At 36.8% G+C, this 13064-nt stretch overlaps 1 protein-coding gene across 1 annotated transcript in view; it reads left to right on the top strand.

The window, feature by feature from the left end:
• LOC133524974 (head-specific guanylate cyclase) overlaps positions 1–13064 on the top strand; it is a 150438-nt gene that overhangs the window by 126970 nt on the left and 10404 nt on the right. Inside the window, exons 9-11 of the mRNA XM_061861148.1 lie at positions 281–460; positions 2382–2520; positions 11379–11545. Coding sequence (XP_061717132.1) covers positions 281–460; positions 2382–2520; positions 11379–11545 — 486 coding nt within the window. The remainder of the gene's footprint in view (positions 1–280; positions 461–2381; positions 2521–11378; positions 11546–13064) is intronic.

The following is a 13064-nucleotide window of genomic DNA, read 5'->3' as shown; positions in this document are numbered from 1 at the left end:
CACATATATTTAACAAGAAAAAAAAAGTCACTTATCATTTAACAGTTGTATTTATATTTTTATATCATTAATTTTTTTTTGTAAATGACGAAACTTTACTTCTACAGAAAAGACTATGCACTTTTCTATCAAATTTTATTCACTTCTGTGCATTTCTCTAAATCACAGAGTGCATAGTAATGATTTTTTAAATTTAGTGCTACTTCTTTGAGGCATGAATAGCGAACAACAAATTTGACTATTCTGTTTTCCAATTTTTTATGGCTGTTTTCTTCCACAGGGCTTGGAAATAAAGGGTCAAATGGTGTTCTGCCCGGAATCCGACTCGCTTCTGTTCGTGGGCTCCCCCTTCCTAGATGGTCTGGAAGGCCTCACTGGACGCGGTCTCTTCATCTCTGACATTCCACTGCATGATGCCACGAGAGACGTGATCCTGGTTGGAGAACAGGCTAGAGCTCAGGTATTGTACAAATTTGTATGGAACTGGTATAAAAGACACGGGGATTTCGTCTGAGTGGGATGATGATAATGATGATTGATAAAAAATATCCTATGTCCTTCCTTGCACATCAAACTGTCTCCATACAAAAAAAATGTTAATTAACAGACAGACAAACAGAATGACAGACAGAGCTACTTTTACATTTATACTATTATTAAGTAGGTAACATTATCACAATCCTCAATTAGGTAAACTTTACATCACCTTCAGGAGACTGTATTTAAGTGAGTCTTCTCTTTTGTTCTAAAGAGATAGTACATTAGTGACACAAACTAATTATTATCATTAAAAATAATCAATCAACTGGTGCAAGTTGTAAATATTTAGATAGATAAGTGCATTGCTCAACAAGACGGGAAAACCCGGACTGCTCGCTCAGAAGTTTTTAATGGCTGAAGGCCGAGAGGGACTCAGGGAGAAAATTATCAGTTTTAACGATGTACAATTTGAAAAATGCTAAACTGTGAGTATTTTACTACTAGAATTACAGCGATGCATGTGCGGTATATTTGTAATAGGTAGGTATTGTTGGGAGTCAAGAATTGCAACAAGAATTGGTCCGACAGACTAGAAAACATTCTTAGATTGCGCCAAGAGATAAAAAAGTAATATATGTATTTAGAAAATAAAATACTTCTTAGATCATATTTTGACGTATTGCTGCCGCAGTTTATAAATTTAATAAAATAACACCTGTCAGATAAATACACAGCATAAGTATCTGATGTAAAAGTTATTATTTTGTCTTAAAATTCAAAAAATATATTGGTCAATTAAATAAGCTAACATTGCAAAAACTTGCCAGTAAGAACGCACACTTATCCCGTTATGCTGCATATTTGACGTAGCACTTGACATGAAAATTTAGCGTGGTCCGACTCTATTCCACAATGGCTTATACGCGGCAGGCAGCCGAAGAAAGAATTACAGATCAGATTTTTGCTTTGTTCAAAAACCTTTCCAACCCGACATCAAGCTTATAACTACCACACAATCCCAAAACTTTTAAAAATTGCAGGGAATTTCAGTTAATCGGATTTATACCTCTATCCGGAGCGTCCGCTCCAGTGAATACCGGTTAAAACCGCTCTCGGCCAGTTAAGTTGTCAAAGCTTTTACTAGAGTCCACTTGTTGATTTGTTCCGGAGGACGCTTGATGCTCATGCCATGCCGAAACTTTTTGGCTTAATAGATTTAAAGGATTAAATTAAAAAGAAATTGTTGAAATTAAAAAGGAATCATAAAACTCTTTTACCTTTAACTGAAGTTTTTAAATTTAATTGTTTCGATTTGTATCAAAACCTCACGTTACGTTGGTGACAAGCAAATATACGGCCCGCCTGATGGTAAGCAGTCTCCGTAGCCTATGTACGCCTGCAACTCCAGAGGAGCGCATACATTACATATTCGGAACGCCGACCCCAAAAGGAACTGAGAGAGAGACCGAGATATTCTGGATGTAGTCTGAGTTTTCTTAAATGCCATTACCATTTTGTATACGTATATGTGTGTTTTTATGGTACCTACGTATATATAGTTTGGCAAGCCATTTACGTCAGTAGATAAAGGATAAACGACAAATTTAAAAAATGTAGGCGCGAAGGGTTATCCTCCCATAGAAAATTTTAATTTCGAGCCTTTTTCTACTGAAAAAGAGGGTTTGCCAAGGTACAATATCGTATTCTATCGTTTAGTTCCTAAAAATCCGAATTTAAGTGACGTGACGTAATTTTGCTTATCGTTAGATCCAAATTTTTCCAAAATTTCGTGTAGGTATATTTATAAAACATGTTCATCCACCCACTTCTCAACCGAATCTTTTATCTAAGTATTTGTAAATAACAGTTGGAAGTTTATAGTAATTAGAAGTGTATTACAGGATGGTCTTCGAAGAAGAATGGACAAGTTAAAGAACAGAATAGAAGAAGCAAGTAAAGCTGTGGACAAGGAGAGAGAAAAGAACGTCAGTTTGCTGCATTTGATATTTCCACCTCACATTGCAAAGAGACTGTGGTTAGGTAAGTATGGAAAACAAACACACTCATATTTTTAAGAATTTGATTTCATCTCCAGTTTTTTTATTGCTTTCATAAGTAGGTAGTATTTACTTTTCTTTAAATGAGTTATATTTGCTAAATTGTTACTTTCGTTGCCAACTTAACCGACGACGACATTTACAAAAGTCATTAAAAAACCGGCCAAGTGCGAGTCGGACTCGCGCACGAAGGGTTCCGTACCATTATAAAAACGGCAAAAAAATATGTTTGTTGTATGGGGGGCCCCTTAAATATTTATTTTATTCTGTTTTTAGTATTTGTTGTTATAGCGGTAACAGAAATACATCATCTGTGAAAATTTCAACTGTCTAGCTATCACGGTTCATGAGATACAGCCTGGTGACAGACGGACGGACGGACAGCGAAGTCTCAGTAATAGCGTCCCGTTTGACCCTTTGGGTACGGAACCCTAAAAATGCCAGTAATATCACAATTTTAAACATAAAATAATTTTTCATACATGTTTAGAGGTCCAAGCGAGAGATAATTCTCGGTCTACACTTGTCTACCACTCACCGCTGCCTCCAGCGCCAATCAGGTCTATTCGAACGTACACTGACATTAAAATGATGTCATTCAGTTATCGTGCATTTCGCTCGTACTTGTCCGTACATGTATTGGTGCCAGCAGGCGTACGATAACTAAATGACAACATTAAATATCATTCTGACCAGCTAGCATGAGTTGCGTTCTCGCGCGCGAGTCCATACTTGATCTTGTCGTCTGAACAGTTTGAGAACAGGTTATGACCGCTGTAATTATTTCCAACATAAGTCAAGTTGGAAGGTGTCTCCCCTCTGCGAGTGTGGCGAAGAAGAACAAACCATTGAGCACATATTTTGGCGCTGCCCTCTTCACTTCTATCCCGGCCCAGCTGAAGATCTAGATGCCTTGACACCCGACGTAGTTACCTGGCTTAACAACCTCAAATCTGTTCTCTGATTGCGTAACCATGCATGCCATAAGATTCAGTCCATACTTGAAGTCGCGCTAGATGTATTTAAATGGAGGTGAGGAGGAGGAGAACTCATGCTAGCAGGTTGGTCAGTGTACGCTTTAATAGGCCTGGAGGTATGTTGTGGCTGATATTTGAACGTCATTTAGGGAAAAGGTCCAACCTGTAGGTTGGATCTGGATCCTTTTACCTACCTTTCTTTAAAATCTGTCAAACTAAACTTCCTCTCAAAAAGAAAAGTCATTCATTTCAATGAAAAATATTTGAGGATGGGTCCTTTTCGCTAAATTACGTCCAGTTAAGACGTTCACTTCAATTACTCGGAAAGTTAACGTTAGGCATTATGTATTATCATTCACAGATTAAAAACATTGTGGTCAGTTAAAAGTCTTAATGGTTTGCTGAGAATAGGGGTGATGACACATGTTGAATTTTATAACAAAATATAGTAAAAAAAAGCAAATTATCACTATAATTTGGATATTAAAATAATACATACAAGCCTTGAAATTAACGAGTTTACCAAAAACATCGTGCATGCATTTCTGCAGCCGACTGTGTTGGAAATCAATGCCGCTATCATAAACATATATACATAAACAATTTCATGTTTACTCTTCATATCTTCGCCTTAGTTTTGTCATACCGAGCACAATTTGTATTTGGAAATGTTGACTTAGAGAAACACGCCTCCGCTCCGTTAATGTGTCTTCAAGTGTGACACGCTCCTTGTGTATGTCTTTGGCAAGCCTATTGACTTATTATTTCGAGTGACATGCCAGTCAACTCGAGTAATGTCAGCGACCTAATTTACTCGAACACAAAGGGTCGTGTATATTCCTTTATAAAGAGGTACAGTCCAGTTAATACAAAGCTCTCTATGATATCACAATTGTATAAAATACTATTTTGGAACGTTGACTTGTAAAAATATTTGTGAAATCAACCGTACCTAATCTCTCGTTCTCAAAAAAAAATCATAACTTAATCTGATAAATTGTTTAGTTATGAATTCCATTATGGATTTTTAAGAGAACGGTTTATAAGAGAAAGTAGCGTTCTAGGTTTCATTGACAGGATGACCCAGAAAAACATGGGAATGTTTGAAAAATAAGCATTCAAGTTCAAATAAACTTTTCTTTAAATATAGCCAGCATACCATTTCAATGCCTATAGATATTGTACATTTTCAAGACCCCTTTACTCAGCTCAGCCCCTCGGATACAACCGCGAAAACCGAAATTCGCAAATTGTGGGGAACTTTCTCTTTAACTCCAATAAAAGCATAATTAGAGTGACAGAGAAAGATGTAGGCCCTCTGTTTCAACTAGGTAAACCCCCATGGGTGCACATGCAATTTTTCAATTAACATACAGCGTGTATTTTTGATACGACCAAAAATCAAAGGGCAGTTAGTTTAGGCTGTAATTAACACACTTTCATAGGTTTTCATAAAAAATGGAGGACTTTTATTTTTTCATACAAAATATGCAAAATTAATTATGCTCTGGTAGTGAAGACTAAACTAAAAAAAACTTTCAGAATTGTTTTATAGCATTAAAACCTTCATATCAAAAATACACACTGTATAGGTATTCTGACGTATAATTTTGGTCCGAGGTAAATACAAGACGACGGTTTTGGCGTAGCCATGGCAACTTGGTACAAGAAAAGGTTGTTGGTATAGGAGATTTAGCCAATCTTATTGTCAATCTACAGACTCGAGGTAAGTTGATTCCAGGGGCGGGGTGAAGCGTGTCTATTCTGTATGAAATACTATTATTTATTCTGTGAAGCTGGGTATCTGTTTACCATTGAGCAGTGTACCCATATTATTATAAGCTTTCTATGATTTGTTCAAGAACCTTATGATACAACCGGTATTGTGGCATCGTTGCTCTGTCGCGGATATCAGGTGGCGTCTCCGAAATATCTGGATCGCTCATTATACATGAACAACAAAGCAAATGAATAAGTATGCAGTATAAAGCATAGCGTAATCGTAGAACCTACCTACTGCAAACCATTAAAAATAGCTTATATCAACATACACCCAACATACACGTGTAATGGCGTCACGTGACTGCGTACTCTGTTATAGCTCTTTACAAAAAGATTTGTGTGTATGTGTCATGTTAAATACAGGGTTATTATTGTAATCGGGCGTGGCCAGTTGAATGTCAAGCAAACCAGTATAAATCTACTCTAAGATAATTTTGTCGTCTTTTCAAGGCCTAAACATCAAATCAACATGAAGTCAGCATCAAAAGTAGCGGATCAAATAACGTTTCAAAAGTATCTACCATTCTGTAACAGCTTAATAAAAAGGGATGGTTCTATGTGTAGAACAATGAATACTGTAAAACATATACTTTCGAACCTACATTTTAGAAATTTAACTATATTTGGAAAATTTATCCGGAATATCAGATACTTTTGGCGCGTTGTTTCATCCGCTACTATTGATGCTGACTGTACTTACGCGTTCTCATAATATAGACTTCCTTCGGTCGTATTTAATTCATCCCCACTCATTGCAAATTTTTGCAGTTGTGTCGTAATGTACTATTACAGTATATGTGATGCTGCTTTACCGCACTAGTGGGATAATTAGCACATTAGGTAACTGCCGAAACATTAAAGGGCCATGTGTACTGTTAAAATGTTGTACGATACATGTGCGAATAGGCAACTCGCAACTCGTGTCGATTTAAAACACTACTTTCAGTCGTATTTAATTTATCCCCAATCATTTCGAATTTCCTATTTTTCGCACATGTATCGTAATGTACTATCATTACATAGTTAGGATTAAAGTAAGTAATAGGTACACTGGTTTACTTGAAGCAAAAGTTTGGTAAGCCGGAGGGTATAATCTCAGGTGTGGTGTAAAGTTCAGATTGTATCATAAAAGTTACAGCCGCAGGCGCGACCGTGGGTAGATAACTCAGTTGACGCCCTTTTATGACGGCTCGCTAATTAATTAAAATAACGTACTGCGGCATAACATATAAGCTTACCTATTTTAGAGGCGTTAGGTGTGTTTTAAAATTATCTTCTTATTCATATCATGTTAAGCTGCGTGTATTTTTTATATAACCACAAACTTAAACGAGACGTAGGTTTTAGTGGTATGAAATGATTGTAAAATAAGAATTTACTTTAAACCACAACAGCATAATTAATTATTGAATTTTTTCGAGCATAAATGTATAATTTTGAGTTACAACAAAGAAATGATACCATTCTTGCTGATTTATTTTATATGGAAAAAATAAAGCCGTCCATTTTTAATAATACCTATGAAAGTGTGTTCATTGAAGTTCTTTGTTTATGTGGTCGTATTGAAAATACATGTTACTTTTGGGAGTCCACGAAGATGTCGCAAATTACAAAATGCCATTTTCTTATACCTCTGAAAACCCTGAAAAAGCTATCTTTGGTCTGGTTTCCAAGACTTGGTTAGCTAATTTTATTGCCACTATATCCTTGAGCTTTACGCATTTTATTGAGATACCATACATTACCAGAATTTAGTAAGCGACAGTCTCGTGGAAGTCTATACAGCTGAATTTAACCCTTACAATCACGAAGTACAAAATAATTGAAAAACTACAAGTATGTGCACTTGTATAACAATGTTATAAAATTTCGAAGTCGATTTTAACCTTCCTTTTTCTAATAGCCTTATCGTTTTGATACTTTATAAGTTTATAAGTATACACGTTCTATAGAGGTACAGATGATAATTTAATAATCTGTACCCCTAGTGTAAATTTTATCGACATCATAACGTGACGAACGCGTTTGCGTTAAGTCTCATTTTGTATAGGATTTTGAGTTTCCAAAACGTCCCTATGGCGCGTTCTTTCTAAATCCAATACAAAATGAGACTAAACGCAAACGCGTACGTCACGTTTCAAAATCGAATTTATTTACACTAAGGGGTACTAGTAAGAAGTACAGACGGCGACAATGAAGTATTTAATTAAATATGAAATTTTTGGCAGAAATTTATACCCCAGATTCATTACGACCGACAATTGAGCGTCAAGGAGGCATATTCCTGGTCCTTCTTTTTTTTATGTCGAATTAAAGGTAAAATTAAAATTACTGAAAAGTCTGTAGGTATCTTTTTGTTAAAAGCACCCGTCTCTTTGGTCAGTTTTTGAGTGAGTGAACATTGTGTATATAATAATCGAATAAAGCCTTTAATAGTGTACTAATCTTAGTCAAAGTGCATGCTCAACGTGGACTAACTCAATTTCGTACGCAAAAATATATATTTTTGCACTTTTTAGCATGCACTTTGGCCTTTTATTGATTATGATTGTTATATATATTGTCAGAGTTGTCAAATTTAAGGGTGCTGGGTCAGATAGGTTTCCGAGGCAACCACTCACTTAACCTCTAGCAGTTTGGCGTCCCATGGTTCTTATACTAATACAAATTATCTCCAATGAAATTTAAATCTTTATTAAATAGAACAGAGATGCTATTTTTGTTTTTCGAAACAAATTCATTTCTATTTTCTAATACAAAAAAAAAACTCAAAACAATGTTTATTGTATGGTGGGCCGCTGGAAGTAACATGCAGCAAGGGTATGCCATCAAAAAGGTGAGCCGGAAACATCAAGTTCGCAGGGAACGTTCTAAACTGCTTATAATTCGTACACAGAATATATATTTTAATGTAATACGAGTGTTTTATTATAATAACGCTTGTCTTGATTTTAAATCACCACACTAATAATATACATCAGTTAACATTCCTATTCTTATTTATTCGGTTTATCATAATTACGAGTATGTTACTTATGGGAGTAAGAGGTCTAAGTTTCGTGTAAACTGGCCCAATACTGCAGCAACACGTGCGTCCCTTGGCACCAATTTATGCTACTTCCCAACTCAATTTAATAACGCTAACTAATATAAATTGGTTCCGTAAGTTTGTCCGTGTTTATAAGCATCCCTACGGTATAACACTAAAATATTCATCTTGTACATCTGTCAGTATTTAAATATTTTATATACACCTATATTTTATTCATTTTATTTTTGTTTATTTATTAAGGTGTAATACAAATACAATTGGACTTAAATAATAACCACAAAAATCATACCGGAGTATTCACCCAATTATAGGCAAACACAACTTGCTAATACTACGCGCTTACATTTTGTCATATCATAATTTCCCTATAATATATTCGGAAATGATAAACTAACGTCCTATATTAACAAACCTGTAGAGTCTGTGCGGAAAGAGAAGAGTCGTAGAATGTATGGGATCCCTTACATTCCACCTTCTCTTTCCGCACAAGCTATATCTGTAGGTGCATTGTAATTTTTACTTTATCGATAACCTTAATTAAATACAAAAAATATAATTAAATACAAAAAAAATATCTGTGAGAAACAGAGAAATTTGATTTGGCCTCTATTCTACTATCAGTCGATATGACGTTTTATTCGAAATGACGTGTCAATTACAAACAATTTTGACGTACAGGTGTCGAAGTGTAGGATGCGACTTGTGTCTGACATCGAGACGTCTCTTGAACAGGTCTCCGAATGGGGTAGACGTAATGTCGTCCAGAATTTGTCACGGCGACAAAGTTTCAGGGCATTCCCCTTACCATTGCTAAAAGTATCGGGATACTTGGTGTCGACATTACGAACGAAGTCCAGTTTCGAAGTCATCTGGAACAAAAAGCCAAACTGGCCTCCAAGAAGCTTGGGGTGCTTAACAGAGCCAAACAGTACTTCACACCGGGTCACCGTCTTTTGTTATATAAAGCGCAGGTTCAACCTCATATGGAGTACTGCTCTGATCTCTGGTCTGGCGCTCCACAATACCAGCTCCTTCCTCTTGACCTCCATCCAACGGCGGGCAGTTCGTATTTTCGGCGATCCCGAACTTACTGACGGCTTAGAACCTCTTAGTCTTCGGAGAGACGTTGGCTCTCTTTGCATGTTCTACCGTCTGTACAATGGGGAATGCTCCGAAGAACTTTTTGCATTGCTGCCATCGTCACGTTTTTATCATCGCACCTCCCGCCAAAGGAGCAAAGCTCAACCTCACTTCTTAGATACATGGCACACCAAGAATAAGCGGGCATCTCGCTCGTTTCTTCCTAGAACGTGCGGAATGTGGAATGACTTGCCTCCTGAGGTATTTCCTTTGCGCTACGACATGGGATTCTTCAAGAAGCGGGTATTCAGGGTTCTCAAGGGTCGGCAACGCTTAAGTGGCTCCTATGGTGTCGCTTATGTCCATGGGCTACGATGACGCTTCCCATCAGGCGGCTCGTCTGCTCGTTTGCTGACTATGCTAACATAAAAAAAATCGCACGTTACTTGATATCGAACGATATTAGCAGTCGGCCGCGACTTTAAATTATCTCTGAATAAAAAAACAACGCATGCGTGACATGCGCAAAAAAGCAGTGTATGTACATAATTTGGCATTAAAAGTCGAGTGTGGGGTTATTAAACGAATGAAATGAGTTTTATAAAATGATCACACGAGTATGTATATACACTGTTTTTTGCGCAAGTCACGCATCCGTTGTTTTTTTATTCAGAGACAATTTAGAGTCGGGACCGACTGCTAATATCGTTCGATATCTGTCAAAATTGTTTACAACTGATTTCATTTTCATTCATTATGTAGCAGTCACATAAACTACTGTTACGAAAGAGATAATTGATATTTACGGTTCACTTAATTGTTTACAAGTTACGTAAAAACAAAATTGTATTTGTCATTTGTAAGGATTTGTTTGTGAAACATTTATGAACAAAAATTAAGTTTTCAACATTCACTCAAGGACAAGAAAAATATCCCCGACTGTGAAAAAATACGTAACCGAGAAACAACACGCTGAAAAACGTTACCTTCAAAATATTTTCAGCAAAAAACATGTCATAATTTATGAATTTATTATTTCCACTAACGTTGTATCTAAAAGTACGATAGGTAATTTTTTTCTCAACTAAACATAAGTTGTTAATAAATGTTATGACACGTTTCTTGTTAATGTCGGAAAAGCTGTATTTATTGCTGCATCAATTAATAAAGTTTGGTTCGTAGATCTATCATGTAACTTAGCGTTAATCTCATTTGCATCCTTATGTACGTGCTTCGGAGCTACTTTGCGTGATATCCAACATCGAAGAACACAGTTTGAAGATGTTTAGTACAAGCTTTGTGTCTTTTATCAAGCGGGCCGGGCGACGCCGGGTCGAAACGCGCTTTACTAGATACTAAAGTAACTTAAACCTCATATGTGTTTACTCGTATATAACACCTATTACTAGTGCTATAGTTATGATAGCTTTGTAACCGGTCAACTTCTCGCAGACGCGTATTCGGCCGTCTTTGGGTTTTTAATATGTATTAGTCTACCATTGCAAGGGTCCACTGCGGTGCGGCGGCAGGCGCCTCGGCCTGACCTAGTTTGTGATATGATGTTAGTACTCCTATTCTGGCAGTAGACAATGTACATAAAGCTGTAAAAATGGATGACCTCTTTCTTTAGGAATGAATTCCATTCATAATGTGGTCCATACAATTTTGCACCGCACTGTACATTAGCGTAGATAAACAAATAAGCTTAATTATTTCTCTATATGACTTTGGTCAGCACCCTTCCGACTAAAATATAGTTACCCGGAGTCATTTGACCGGTAGGTATCAGCGGATAGATTGAATATATTTTTGTGCTGAGATATACACAAGACACGATAATCGTTAGCTGCAGTCAGCGGGTATTTTCAATGCGTTGCAGCGCCCACACGATATGAACATTGAATGTGGTAAAAATTGAATATGTATATTAATGACTTTTTTTTTTCTTAGGTGAAAAGATCGAAGCCAAAAGCCACGATGACGTAACAATGCTGTTCAGCGACATCGTCGGCTTCACCTCAATCTGCGCCACAGCCACGCCGATGATGGTGATCGACATGCTGGAAGACCTGTATACCGTGTTCGACGTCTTCTGTGAGGAGCTGGACGTTTACAAAGTCAGTTTGAAATTTTAACTGCCACGAAATTTTAACAGCCAAGGCGAGGGGGAGGGGCATACACATAGTTAGAGATTTTTCCTTAGAGAGGGGGAGCGGGGGTAGCTGCTATAATTAGTAAAAAAAATTTTTTTTACTAATTATAGCAGCTACATATTCATCATTTTTCCTCTTTGATAATCTCTTTAGGTAGGTTATTGTAAACGATTATATAACTAGGCGATTATATGTATGTATGTATGTACAATAACTAGCAACAGATGCCCCGGGGATGAATCCTTTTTGCCCCAAATACTTACGAAGGCAAGATGCTGTTAGGCAGTATAATGTGAGGATTTGTTAATAATTGATTGCCAAAACTCAGTCTTTTGGAAAAGGTGTTTGAGCAATCTTCGCTCAGGTATAAGTTAAGTGCTTTCACAATCAACGCTCAAGCATGATAATTGTTCTACAGACAATGTAAACAGAACATTATGTACCTACTTATGGACCCTGTGGTGAATCGTGTCATGCACTTTTGCACTTACGTATTTGTTGGAAAGTGACGGTCACGATAACTGGGGACCTAGCTAAGATGACAATCGTATATTGACAGACAAAAACAAAAAGAGAAACTTTATCGGGATGTTACGAAAACTCACGTGACTATTTCCATACATTATTTAGTTTCGATTGCATTTTCTATAAACGATAACTTGACTAGTCTCCCAGAAGATAAAAGTGTGACTATCTTAGGCCCGTTGGAGCGAGCATATAACTATTTCTCTACATGGCGTTCAATTTACACACACCAATATCGTCGAAATCGTATTGAAAATGCTAATTATTACCAAACTTTGATAAACTACGTCCATAGACTTATGCATAACTAGTTAAGCATTTGCATGGTGGTGACGGCTCTATTAGCCTTGAAGAGAATAAAACATATATTTACTAGAAACCATTTTGAGATTTCAACAAAAATAGCACTGTAATCCACAGGTGTACCCTTTTGTGTCTTCAGAAATAGAAAAGCCACACCTCTTCTAAAATAAGAACGTGGCGCTTTACAAAGAACTTTATTTTTATTTCGTTACTTTTGAGACCGATGTTCTCTCGCGTGTTCTGGACTTCTGTATTTCTTGTCTGTACGACCCGAACAAGCGAAGCTAAGACAAGTCGCTGATATTTCAGCCGGCTTCGGCATGTTTCGACGAGGCGGAAAATTGCTTGGATATGCACTCCACGCTTCGTCGAGTTCCGCAGTGCTAAGGCTGGCTTTTATCGCACAATTTTATAGGGGGATAGATAAACATAGGATTTCAATACTCTATTGTCCACAGAAAACTGTACGGAGAGAGTAATAAGTGTACTAAAACTATCACTACACGATAAGTATTCGCTAGCTTATGCTATCGTCTCTTTCGTACAGTATAATTTAACAAAAGGGGTATTATCATTATAAGACTAGAAGAATTCGATCTGGATTGGTTATGGATGTGATCTGTCAGTGTCAAAAGTGACGTTTCTGGTTGAATAA

The sequence above is a fragment of the Cydia pomonella genome, chromosome 14 (genome assembly GCF_033807575.1).
Source record: "Cydia pomonella isolate Wapato2018A chromosome 14, ilCydPomo1, whole genome shotgun sequence".
NCBI lineage: Eukaryota > Metazoa > Arthropoda > Insecta > Lepidoptera > Tortricidae > Cydia > Cydia pomonella.
The sequence above is the reverse complement of the archived record's forward strand: the minus strand, read 5'-3'. Positions and strand labels throughout refer to the sequence as shown.